General features: G+C 35.8%; 1 protein-coding gene and 1 pseudogene across 1 annotated transcript; both read right to left on the reverse strand.

The window, feature by feature from the left end:
• Positions 1 to 1,577: 1,577 nt before the first annotated feature.
• LOC120148210 lies at positions 1,578 to 5,317 on the reverse strand. The gene is made up of 11 exons (XM_039161380.1): positions 5,071 to 5,317; positions 4,706 to 4,790; positions 4,306 to 4,487; positions 3,793 to 3,875; positions 3,579 to 3,624; positions 3,424 to 3,480; positions 3,220 to 3,274; positions 3,032 to 3,132; positions 2,845 to 2,908; positions 2,628 to 2,761; positions 1,578 to 1,834 (listed from the first exon to the last, which is right to left on the reverse strand). Exons 1-11 carry the CDS (start codon positions 5,155 to 5,157, stop codon positions 1,661 to 1,663), a joined length of 1,068 nt encoding a protein of 355 aa, XP_039017311.1. The 5' UTR covers positions 5,158 to 5,317; the 3' UTR covers positions 1,578 to 1,660.
• Positions 5,318 to 7,645: 2,328 nt separating this feature from the next.
• On the reverse strand, positions 7,646 to 13,121 carry LOC120148204 (annotated as a pseudogene).
• Positions 13,122 to 13,412: the final 291 nt, after the last annotated feature.

Raw genomic sequence — 13,412 nt, forward strand, 5'->3', positions numbered from 1 at the left:
TAGACTTCACCCTATATATTAGTGCCAAGGGATATTATTCTTTCCCCCCTTATCTATGAAGTCTCTCTGCCTCAGTTCAACCCTGGTGGGAAAAGGCTGTTGATGGCTTTTACATATAGGGCTTGGTTTCAACTTGAAATGATAATAGAAATCTGTTGAAGTACACTAAGTTTCTGAAGTTCTTCTTTCAGTCTCTATAGCAAGTGACCAATCACTCTTGGGGTATGTGTATGCCTGCATTTCATTTTTGGGGTTTTGAGGAGGTCGTAGTTTGGAATGAGTGTTAAAAACTTAAAACTCATTAGTGAGTAGTTAGGGGTTGATATACTTTATGAAGAGCTAAGACTCAAATGGTGGGAATTTGCATGACCTTTTTTTGTCATACTGCGAGCTGCTATGCTCTTATTGTTTAGGGCAAATGGCTTTAATTCGGCATGAGGAAGATGGTCCATCTTCCTCTGAATCAAGTTTAGGAAATTGAAAGTGAACAATGCTTTGTATGGTTCTTCTCATAGTTGGCATACCCTTATAAGTCATGACTATGGAAGCTAGCTCCAACCTTTGGACAATGAAGTTGGTCAGTGCTGGTTTCCTATTTACAGTCTGCCTAGTTATTGGACCCATTTCTCATCATACTATTTGATTGATATCTCTATATGAATTCTAGCTATTTTAGTTTTATATGGACGAGGAAGTATCTTGTCACCATCTCAAGGATAATTCACAGAGTCAGTTTAAGAAGTGAAAGAACTATCACTCCAACAGGATTCGGTCTGTTACCGATTCTAGTTTTATAAGGTGGAATGTTGAATCGATTTGTTCGTTATGTTATATGCTTTTCCTTTCAATTTGGATAAAATATATATTCGGTTTAGTATTTTATTAGTAGGAATTTATTTCGAAACAATATCTTATTGGGCGTTTAACTCGGTGAATGAACCGGAGTTTAATGCTAAAGAAAGTTGTACCGAACTCTATTCGATTTAATCTTTTGCGGTAATCTAGTGAGGTTACCGCTCCCCTTATGTTGGACTGTATGCTACTGAGACATTTGGCAGCTTAGTCTAAACTCAGTGGCCCTCTATCGATGTTATTAAATGTTCCAATATTTACAGAAACATCAATATTAATTAAGTGATAATTATCATGTTTATAAGGAAAAGTCACACTGATATTTTTCGTTCATATCGGATGGCAACTAGCCCTAGCGAAAGTCCTATTGTCTTGCTTTTCTGAGTATTAGATTAGAGGGCCGAGGCCCTAGCAAGAGCTGATCCTTCCTATTTGAGATCCAACCACCCTATGCTAAAGGTAACGCCCAAGCCAATGGCCCGCCCATAGATTGCAATCAAACTATTCAACTCTTTGGAAAACAGCCCTTCAAATCAACATTCCAAATATTCTTATGTTTTATAAATAATATAATAGAAACCGTGTTCGACTCTGGGCCAAAATTTCAGTTATTTAAATGAAAAATTAACCAATCTTAAAACATGTATACCCATTGCAAAAAAATAAAAAAACACTACATGAGGGCCAAGACTCTTGTCACATGTCTAAAAGGCAAAGAAAGAAAATTACAAAGAGAAACATACTTAACCCATGTAATCATACAACCTAAAGTTTTGCGCAACTTATTGAACCCATATTTGAAAATGCATTAAGCCGATTTGCGGTCTCCAAGTTTTCCCCACCTAGAATAGATCAATCCCAACAAAGAATAGAAAACGGCCTTTATGCAAGACACTATAAAATTACAACATGAAGATGGCCAATACCAGGGATATAACAGTCTAAAGAACAAACTTATTAGATGTCGAGGGTAACGTCCTACCTGCAAAATAACAACAATTATTATACGCCCAAAAAGAAAAGTATTCTTGTACCAGTGGCGCATATCATTGACTTACCCAGGATTGCAAAATAACTAAACCTGTCAAGCTCTAACCTGACTCGATCCTATAGGGCAGATTTTTTGTTTTGAGAATCAGGGGCATATGTGGGGGCGGATTGAGTTTTCAATTAAGAAATTTGAATTCAAGTCAAATCTTGTAAAACTGAATATATTATAAAAATAAATACAATATTCTGGGACGGGCTGAGTTGGAGTTGGGAACTTCTCTTTTCGAGGTTTAGTTCCAAAGCTGAAATTTTAAACAAACTCGAATTCAGGATAGGAGGCATAAAATTTGAGTTGGGGTTGAGGTGACAAAGAAACCACCCTTCCCCATCGCCATTGCCATCCCTATACTTATGTAAGCAGATAACTAAAATTCAGAAGACCAAATTTCCAATATAAGCATATTTACTTGTAAAAGTCCACTCTGAGCTTCTACATGCATGCAAACACGATTAGCTTATGAATAATGCATCAGAGATTCAGATCAACTTGGATGCAAGTGATTGGGTACTTATGTCAGTTATGTGGATGGGTTTTCAACTTGGAAATTAGTTAAGAGCATTTATGGGTTTGTTAGTTTTGACTAAATGAATGAGGCTAATTACAGTTCAGATGTCTCACGAGATTAATATCTAAGTCCTGACAACCCTTATTTCGAAAATCAAGGCGTTGTTTGTTTTATTTCGGAAATGCATCACTGTAAAGAGCAGTTCCAAAGGGTACTTACGGGAAAAAGAAAATCTAAGGCATCCCAAGCTACATGACGGACAGCCCTTGTAGGATACATTGGACCACCAGGTGATGTAAAGCTATACAGACAGGTTTTGAGCCTTGTACTTATAGCCATTCTCAGTTCCATGCCTGCAGGAAGTAAAAATTAAGGTCATATTTGAATAGTCAAATGCCCCATTATCTTGGAAGAAGTTGATGGTAATAACTCATACCTCGGAGAACCTTAATCTGCGAAAGATAATGCAGTAGGACTGGCTCCACCTTTAATTTTAAAAGCTGGCAAAAGAAAATTTTCCGAAATGTGAATATGTTGGTCATTGCAACAGCTTTCAATTAAGGTGGTAATGTTAAGCAATATCATTAAATGTATACCATCTGACCATGGAAATATGAAGTTACCTGGTCGGTTAGTTCAATAACAAGTATATCAGCTGGTCCACCCACCAGGAAAGCATTTGGAAAAGCAGGACATTGCTTAACGAAGCTTTCAATTTTGTCGACTGCATAGAATAACATGTCATAAAAGGAACATCCCTACATGTAAATTATATTTCAAGATCAATTTCCCAAAGGGGGAGAAACCCAACCTGAGTTGTAAAAGAATATGAACCTTGAAAGTAAAAGGTATAGATCTCGCTGGGCCTGAAAATTAAATATTGTAGAATTAGTTCTAGAAGATAATTGCCACTAAGGAATTTTGATGAGAAAACGGAAACTATACAACGATCCAGAACTTGGCATTATCATCTTTCAGAAACACCAAAACAAGATATAAAGCAAAAATATTTTACCTGTACTGAAATTTTATTTAACCGTGTTGACTCCAATGCAACTTCGTCAAGGAGGTACTAAGTCCATAGATGATAAGAAGTGTTGATAGATGGATCCTCCAAAATAAAATGAAACATGCACTTCAAAGAGTTATATGTTTATTTTTAGGTTTTACCTGAAAGAGAGATTGGAAACACCTCGTATTGGATTGTATATCCATCCTGCATACAAGCACAAAAATGTTGTAACATTAGCGGGGTGTATGTGATTCCACTTTTACAACAAACATGGCCATCATAATGGTAACATGTCCATCCAACTTTTACAGGTATTGACATTTGGAAACATGACAAAAACCGCACTCAAGAATTACCAATTTGCATTCATACCAGAAAACATTTGTAGCACCCTGAACAAGTGCAGAGGAATAACGTAGTTGTACGTCTGGATTATCCAGTTGAACTTCAAATAACTGCAGAAAAAATATATTGTTCAATGTAAAGGACTTCATCGAAAGACCATTCAGTGATTAATACAACATTTGTTCTGTCAATAATGTTAATATATATTTTAATTACTAGACGAAGCAAAAATTACTACCATTATACCAGCAGAATAGTCTCCAAGAAAGCAAGAATTATGAGTTCCATTGACCGAGCAATCGGATTCAAATTCCAGAAAGGTAAGTTGAATTCCATATATTTTTTTACCATTACGAATTTGGGGGGAAGAAGTGGGTTGCACAAGACTCGAATCCTATTCTATGATGGCAGCGAACAACTTTTATCCAGAGAAAAACTCCTAAAGAATGAATTACTACTGCAGCAAGCAAAGAAGTTCAAAAGAGAAATCCCATGATGAAACGCAGAAAAGAACTATGAACTAATCATGAGCTTGCTTACCCATTTATGGAATAAAAGGGAGAAAATGTGAGATGAAAATGACTGGCTCCATAGTTGCACAATCAAATCAAGGATTGGCTTTCCACTCTCAGGCACTTGAATATAATAACCCGCAAGGAAGTCGTAAAAGCATAATCGACCAGCAGGAGAAATTGCATCTTCTTCTCTATTTAGAATTATATCTGTTTTAAATATCCATAAGAAACAAACATGATGAGAAGTCCAAAAAACATACAAAACAAAAAAATTAAATTTCCATATGATAAAAAATTACGAGAGTTCAATCCTCAAATCTATTAAAAAGGCACGCGAACTTGAAAACTAACTATTTGGTTAGTGATTTTTAAAATGAAAAGGACAAAAAAAAAAAAATAGAATGAGTTAAAATATCTTAGCTAACCTTGGGCTCGATCATCGACTTCCAAAGCTATATCGGCAAATAGCTCTTGTAATAAGTTGCGTATTTGTGATGGAGACGCTAATGCCTGCAAAATTTTGAGTTACACATAGATCAAGAAACTCTTAAACGCAGTACTTTTGATCAACCTGAAAAAAAAAAAGATATAAGACTTTGCAGAGTTCGGAGGTTAGTAAATACTCAAATCATGACCCCAAAAAAATGTTAACCTTAAACCTAATATATGTTCTTCTTCTTAAGAGAATAAATTAGAAGATAGATTTGAAAAGGAAAATAAAAATCCAAATCCAAATCCTGATTTTCTTTCCATTTTTATCAAAAGGACGAGAGAAAAACAGAAAACGAACCCGCAGAAGCTTTTTCTCAATTTCTAGGGAGAGCGCGTTGAGATAAGCGGAGCTTTGAGACCTTGAAGAAGCTCCTTGTTGCTGCATTTTTCATATATTAAGATCTCAACAGGACAATAAGAAGACTAAAATCTATCATCCAAGAGAGAGAGAAAGGAATTTGAATTCGATCCTATCGAAGAACAATGAAGAATATGGAAAGTGGTCTTCGTATCTGGTTTTTCCTTCAACAACTAAAGGAGGTATCCGTTTCTAGACCTAATACAGAATTAAGTATAGAAAGCAAGGCGGCGAATTTAATAATATGTATGGCGGAATTAGTAAGCCAAAGTAGAAGCTCTGTTGTTGAGAGGCAAGCAAAGTAAAAGCAAAAGGGAGGTGATGGTGATTGATGATAAGAAGTTTGATGTCGTGCTACCGCTGCGGTTTCGTTTTAACATTGCCCACGTGTCTGTTTTCATTCTGTGACATTTTTCCATCCCTCTGTTTTCCACCTCTCATCAAGATGCGTAAATTATAGGGTAAATTTACATTCTTATTCACTAAACTTTATTCTATTTCTTACTTTACTCATCATACTTTCAATTATTTTCAATTTGCTTACTGAATTTTATACATTGACTTTTTTGTCACTCTTCCGTTAAAAAATTAACGACATTATGATATGGTAACTTGTAATAAAATGACGTAGTTTTGAATCATTAAAAAAATAAAATTTGGATCAAAACCACGTCATTTTGATAAAAATAATTTTTTTTATTTTATCCCTTTTTCTTCCACCACCTCCCCTCATGTCTCTCAAAATCATGAATCATGTCATTTACCCCATTTTCTCCTCTCATTTTCTTTCTTCAACATGAACCACCCCCAATCCCGATCCCCATTTCTCTCATCCTTCATCGTTGTAGTAAAAAATAAATAAAGGTAAAGCTCTCAAATTTTTTGCTTTCTTTTACTTTTCTCTCTTATATTATTTCTGATTTTTCTTTCTTCTTTTTTTTTTACTTCTCGCCATCACCATTTCAAATTGTCACCGACCATCACGAAGGCTAAATGACAGAGGGGCAAATGTTTATTCCCTTCTATATTTCTCTTTTTTTTAGATGATTATTGTGTTTTACTGTATATTTTGAGTTTAATGGATGAGCTTGTTGTGTTTTTGATGTTGATAGAGATGTTAAAGTTCAAAAAAAAATGTTGAAATTGAGATATTGAGTTTGATTGGGAGATAGTGATGATGATGATATAATTTAGGGGTTTAGCACATCTTGACAATTATGATGATGGTTGGAAAATGAGGATTTGGGGTGGGAGGAGGGTGGGGAGATTAAGATTTTTTTTTATTTAATTATTACATGTTATATTTTAATATTAATAATATATATATATATATACTCATTATATTAATAAAAAAGCCACGTTATCTCATTGTTACTGACTAAAAAAGTTCAATGTCTAAAGTTTAATGAGTAAATTGAAAGAATTGAAAGTACGATAAATAAAATAGAAGAGAAAATAAAATTCAGTGAGTAAGTATATAATTTACCCTAAATTATACGGTCGACAGTCAAAAGAGAATTGCAAAGCAATCGATTATAAACATAATGGGCCGCGTGTAACTCAATTAAACGATGTCATTTTGATACGTGCAAATTGAAAGTTTCTTGCGTCTCTAAGCATCTCATTACAGCTGCAATTGTATTTGCATCCTTTTAGGAAAGAAAATTATTGATATATGACAACGCAAGGGTGCTTCTATTTGTTGAATGGGTGACAAAATTCCTATTTGTTGAGGTTGATGGGAAGGAAATCTTATCATTTTATCTCTTTTCATCTTTTTTACTTTCACATCTTTTCCATTTATTTTTTGTTCTTCACTAAATCGAATAAGATCTAAATCAACCAAGTATAGTTTAAATCGTTACTTAACATTTTTTTCCTTTTTATTGATGTTCTTGGTAGAAAGATGTAAAGATTAAAATAAATAAATATATATATATATATATATATTATTTTATTATTTACTGTTTCATAAAGTTGAAAAATAAAAGGAAATTTTTTAAAAAGATATTTATATTTTTAAAAATAATTTATACTATTTTTAACATTTTTATAAATTAAAATAATTTAGTTTTACGCATGGCGCGGTCATTTCTCTCAGTTATTTTATTTTTTGTTTTAGTTTTTTATCAAATACATTCAAAAAAAATCATTTTCCTATTTATACCTTTCATCCTTATGTTTTCCTCCAAACCAAACAAAGTTTTCAGAGATAAATGAGTGGGGGAAGTAGTTTGTTCCTAAATTAACATTTTCCCGTTTTAAAAACATTTACACAAAATACACCGCACGGTATATTACAAGTGCTTGTAAAGTCGTTTTACCTTTATTTCATCTGCATTGAGGATTGCCTTATGGGATGCAAAACGTCAATGTTCATGTTCAGTATCACAAAGGTCCACATGCTTTACTCAAAGTTTAATACAATCCGGAATTTACTGTTGAAACTGAAGTGTGCCATAAAAACACAATAAACCAGGCGAGTCGGGCCACAACAGATCATTAACGGCTGCACTCACCAACCCATCAACATTCTTCTAACTCTATCCACAATCTGATTTCTAGCTGACACACTTGATAATTGGAATCCACATTTCTCATCCAAAATAAATCCATAGACCTCCCATTCACGGTCTGAACTCGAATATCTTCCGATTTCAGCCTAAAAATTGAAAAAAGCAAATGGTTAATGAAAGTTAAATCAATTGTTTGGTTATTGTCTAGGAAAAAATAATTCAACTAGCACAATTGTGGAAATGATTGGGTGAATGAACTAATAGTTTTCCACTCTTCTTATCATAATATCTCTAGCTCAAAACTGCAAACCACGGTACCATAATTGTATTATACAATGAATGCATAAACTGAACCGTTTAGATTGAAATACCAAGCATGACCCAAAGGCAACCTATGCTAACGCAACACACACCACCACCATGGCCAAGTCGGCAGTAGGTAATGGGTAAGAGTACACGTTAGAGGAGGCATCCCAAGGCTTTGCTGATTAGGTTTAGTTGGTTAGCTGGTTATTATAAATGCAATAGAGGATAGAGGGAAAGGCATGAATATTGTGACAATCTTTTATCCTCTCTCCTTCTCTAAATCTCCTCTAACCTTCTTTCTTATCTCTCCTCCTACCTTCTTTACTGCTGTATTTTCTTGTTATTCAATGAAAATCCAGTTTGAGTATTTCAATTCATATTAGTGAGTTCTTGAGTTCATAACATTATGTCTTAGCAACTTTGCAAAAGCTACAATCTATTGATAGGCTTCGGACCACTTTTATTTTAACAACACTTACCGAGAATATGCAAATTCCAAGAGCCTTTAGAGCTATGTTGAAGAATCGGGCAAAGATAATGAAAGAACACAAGAATTTTAACAAGGTTCGGCAATGTGCTTATGTCCTCGATGCCTAGGCGGCGCTAGAAGTTTTATTCAATGTCTCATAAGTTTATGTTACATCTCTATTTATAATAAAAAACATGGTACATAATTATGAGTCATACCTATCAAATCTCCACCTTGGTGAATATCATGCCCCTTGGAAACTTCAATGTGGGTTGGGTTACCTTACTTCTTTAACAACTCGAAACATTCAACAAGTCCAAGCAATGCTTGAACTTGTCTGTCGTAACTGGCTTGGTGAACATATCAGCGACATTCTCATCAGTATGTACCTTCTGAAACAAAACCTCTTCAGATGCAACCAACAATCTGATCTTGTAGAACCTTACATCAATATGTTTAGTTCTAGCACGATACATCTGATTCTTAGCCAAGAGAATAGCACTTTGATTATCACAAAGCAACTGAACTCCACCTTGTTGAACACCCAACTCCTTCACTAAACCAGTAAGCCATAAAGCTTCTTTTGTAGCTTCAGCCGCCGCCATGTATTCAGCTTCAGTTGTAGATAGTGCCACAACAGATTGAACAGTAGACTTCCAACAAATAGGCCCTCAACCAAGAGTAAACACATACCCTGTCTTAGATCTTCTATTATCCAAGTCACCTGCATAGTCTGAATCCACATATCCTACAACCAAAAGATTATCCCGCTAACTACCAAAAACAATTCCATGTCCCACAGTACCCTTTAAGTACCGAAAAATCCACTTGACTGCTTCCCAATATTGCTTACCAGGTTTAGACATGTACTTACAAACTTGACTAACAACATGAGCTAAACCAGGACGAGTACATACCATTGCATACATCAAGCAACCATCAACATTAGAATACGAAACCTTTGCCATATCTTCAGCTTCCTTATCTGTCTTCGGGCACTGTTCTGATGAGAGCTTAAAGTGATTCGCCAATGGAGTGCTAACTGGTTTTGCGCTACTCATCGCAAACCTTTCTAGCATTTTCTCAACATAACCCCTTTGAGATAGCCACAGTTTCCTTGAGTCTCTGTCCCTGCAAATTTCCATTCCAAGAATTTTCTTTGCAGTACCTAAATCTTTCATATCAAATTCCTGACTCAATAAGGTTTTCAAACCAATAACATCATCCATGTTCTTCGCAGCAATCAACATATCATCAACATACAATAACAAAAAAAATAAAAGAAACATCATCAAGGCTCTTAACATAGACACAACAATCATACTCACAACGGTTGTAGCCAATCTTGATCATATAGGAGTCAAACCGTTTATATCACTGTCTCGGAGACTGTTTCGACCCGTACAAAGATTTTTTCAATCTACAAACTAAATGCTCATTTCCAAGTTGAGTGAAACCTTCAGGCTGTCGCATGTAGATCTGCTCCTCTAAATCACCATGCAAAAAAGCAGTTTTAACATTCATCTGCTCTAAATACAAATCCTAACTAGCCACCAATGCAAGTACTGCTGGGATTGAAGTGTGTCTGACCACAGGAAAAAAGATTTATCATAATCAACTCCTTTCTTATGTGAAAACCCCTTTGTTACCAAGCGAGCCTTGAACTTCTCCCCCTCTTTTTCTGTTACTGCTGGTTTCTTCTTATACACCCATTTGCAACCAATCGGCTTCTTACCCTCAGGAAGGGGAACTAACTCCCATGTACGATTGTGATTCAAAGACTCTATCTCCTCAACCATGGCAGCCATCCAGTTGTCGTTTTTCTAACTAGTAACGGCATCATGAAAAGTAACCGGATCATTACTGCTAACAGTAAGTACAAAAGAGACCAAGTCATCAAAACCCAATCTGCTCGGGGCTTTATATTCGTCCGTCTCACCCTGTCTCTGTCGAGACTATAATCCTGCAAATCATACGTAGTTGAACCACCAAAAGTCAGTTGAGAAGTTTCTGGTTTCTCAACGGGAAAATGCTCAAAATTCACCACTGTCGTGTCTTTATTCTGCTGCAACAAGGATTGTTCATCAAAAACAACATCTCTACTGATCACAATTTTCTTCGCAACTGGATCCCAGAACTTGAATCCTTTGACACATTTCTTGTAACCCAGAAAAATGCACTCCTTCAAAACTAACATCATGACCAGTATATGCATATCTCTTCTGCAACTTTTCCAGCCAATGATGCCCTTGGTAATCTGTTGATAAGATAACACGCCATGTTAACAGTCTCGGCCCAAAAGTGTTTGGGAAGCCCCACATTCAACCGCAAACATCTGGCTCTTTCATTCAACGACCTGTTCATCCATTCCGCAACACCATTCTGTTGTGGTGTCTTGCGCACTGTAAAATATCTCTTAATCCCGTGCTCCTTACAGAAGTGTAAGAACTGTGAATCTGTGTACTCCGTACCATTGTCAGACCGCAAACACTTGATTTTTCGTCATGTTTGATTTTTTTACCTCAGCTTTCCACAGCTTGAACTTCTCAAAAACGTCTGACTTTTGTTTCAAAAAAATACACCCAAATTTTTCGTGAAAAATCGTCAATAAAAGTAACATAATACCTAGATCCACCCTTATCCTCTTTACTGGTATATTTATGAGTCATACCTATCAAGCTAGTATAACATAATAGAAAACTCGTGGTCTTCCCTTCCCAGATAGCTGGATTAGCAACCAGAAGTTCTGTATCTGGCCCCCGGTTTGCAATGACGACACGCAATGGGTGAAGCATTTCCACCTTCAAGCGAGAGCATAATCCATTTTGCATCTCAGGGTCCACAAACTGCTTGCCATCCTTTTGCTGAATGAAGAGGTCTAAATCACGATACCCATTGGAATTTGGTGAGAACCGACCATAAGCTATCTGGAAAGAAAAACAAATAGCATTAATCAACAAAGTTGAAAATTTATGCAAAAGGAAAGAACAAAAAACCGGCCATGCTTTTCAAATATTAACAGTTTTACCTTGATATTGCAGTCTTTCAAAATTCTCAAGATGTCGTAGAAAAGGCCTTTGTGATCAACACAACTTATTTGAAGCAATGTATGAGCTGGGCTCAATGAATTGTCTACAACCACATTAGCTTTCTTCAATCTCGTCATATCAGAACTAAGAGCTTGCAAACGAGTATTTTTATCAGATAGCTCAAAACGAAATAACTCTTCTGCTACAGAAGGAGAAAGAGATGAGATAGCATGATGACATTCATACTCTGGACCTGTCAACTTGAGTTCACAACTGATACATGATTCACCCAGTACAGCATCTAATTGTTTATGCAATTCATTTTGTCGTTCTTTGGTGTGTAAAAGCTCCCTGGTAATGTTGAAACACAATTGAGATTTATAAACAAGTTGTTCAACACTTAATTACATCGACACTTGGTTACTATTAATACAATTACAAAATTTCCAAAGAAAACTGGTCCAAAAGTCCTAAGCTGCCCAAATCTACAAATAACAGCTCTATCATCAATAGAGCACATACCATGTTATTTTCACTCTTCAATGAAGAGATACTCTGAAAGTTCAGAGAACTACTAGTAAAATTAACAATCAGGTACCAAGAACAACAGGTGTTCAGGCATGACACGTAGAAGACAACTGATAGAAAGACAATATCAAGTATAGACCAAGGTCTTTAGATAGAAAAACAAAACATAAAGAAAAGAAAAAAGGCCTAATGAAAAAAAAACATGAATATGAAGACCAAATAAAACACAAATTACATGACAAGACGATTATTTCATTTTCATTACAAGTGGACCACTTGATAATTGATTAAGTGATCTAAAATTATTGACCTTCAGCACAACATTTAAATGCTAGAGTCTAAATACGTCAACATATCAAACAGTAATAAAGAGCTGAAATTTCTTAAAGAAAAGCTCATAAGCTACATGAAACTGCTATTACACTAGTGAATATATCTCAAAAAAAAGAAGCAAAAAGCAGTACATCCATCTCAAAGAAAGAAGATAAAATCTTACATGTTATCGGTTATAAAGAAGAGGTCGAGGACTCTGCCATCGGGGGGTTGTCGTAACTTTCACCATTTGAATTGTGAAGGTTGATCATTCAAGTAAAATGTCACAGAACAAGGACATAAGGATTGATTGAAGCCGGTTCTTCAAACTTGGCCACCTTATAAAAGGTGAGCTTGAATGAGAAACCACCCAAAATATCAAAAAGCACCAAATCCCATCGGTTGAAACATCTACGACCAGAAAGCATTGACCTTTAAAGCATAGCTAATCTAGAAAATACCTGGTTTCAGCTCATATCAAAGCTCCAGACCAAAACTAGTAAAATAGAATTCATAACCTGGGATAATGAAAAATTAATCATACAAATCCAATAATTACAAATACGAAAAAGGGAACAAAGAATTCACCTCCTTAGGTGATGTATAGACCGAAATCAAGGATTATATGGCAAATATCGCATCCTAGGCCATGCTTATCTGGACAATTAACCATAATTACAAGATGTTCTCCCGGTTTCTTTCCCTTCTGGATCAAAAAGGCGTCGTCGCTCGACACTCCCATACCGGCAACGGTAAACCACCGGTAGCAATGTCGGAACTCGATTCGCAAAGCTGAAGAGTATCTTCCGTACTTTTCTACTAAAATCGGGTACAAATTTTTTCTGTGGTTCTAAAGGATAAGGACAACGAAATTCAGGGTGTTGGTAGTATTTGGAGGGACAGACTCCGCGTCGAGAAAAGCGTTGGAAGCTTCAAAGGCACGTGGCGGTGCTATGGTGATGTTCAAACGGGATCGTCCGATTGAAGAAATAGCGACAGGCACGGGTGGATATACATGTGTTGCATGTACGAAGAACCCCTATCGCCTTCCAGTGAAAACGTTACTGTCAAGATGACCAATTTTGACAAGCAACTGAAATTAGTAAATCAGCTATATAAAAT

The sequence above is a fragment of the Hibiscus syriacus genome, unplaced genomic scaffold (assembly GCF_006381635.1).
Source record: "Hibiscus syriacus cultivar Baekdansim isolate YM2019G1 unplaced genomic scaffold, ASM638163v2 tig00110954_pilon, whole genome shotgun sequence".
Lineage (NCBI taxonomy): Eukaryota > Viridiplantae > Streptophyta > Magnoliopsida > Malvales > Malvaceae > Hibiscus > Hibiscus syriacus.

Excerpts from the sequence above, each read along its gene's own strand:
- LOC120148210 (XM_039161380.1), bottom strand. The coding sequence starts at position 5,157 with ATGCAGCAACAAGGAGCTTCTTCAAGGTCTCAAAGCTCCGCTTATCTC. Across the intron at positions 4,488-4,705 it reads AGTCGATGATCGAGCCCAAG|ATATAATTCTAAATAGAGAA; the intron begins GTTAGCTAAGAT and ends TATTTAAAACAG. Across the intron at positions 3,876-4,305 it reads CCCTTTTATTCCATAAATGG|TTATTTGAAGTTCAACTGGA; the intron begins GTAAGCAAGCTC and ends TTTTTTCTGCAG.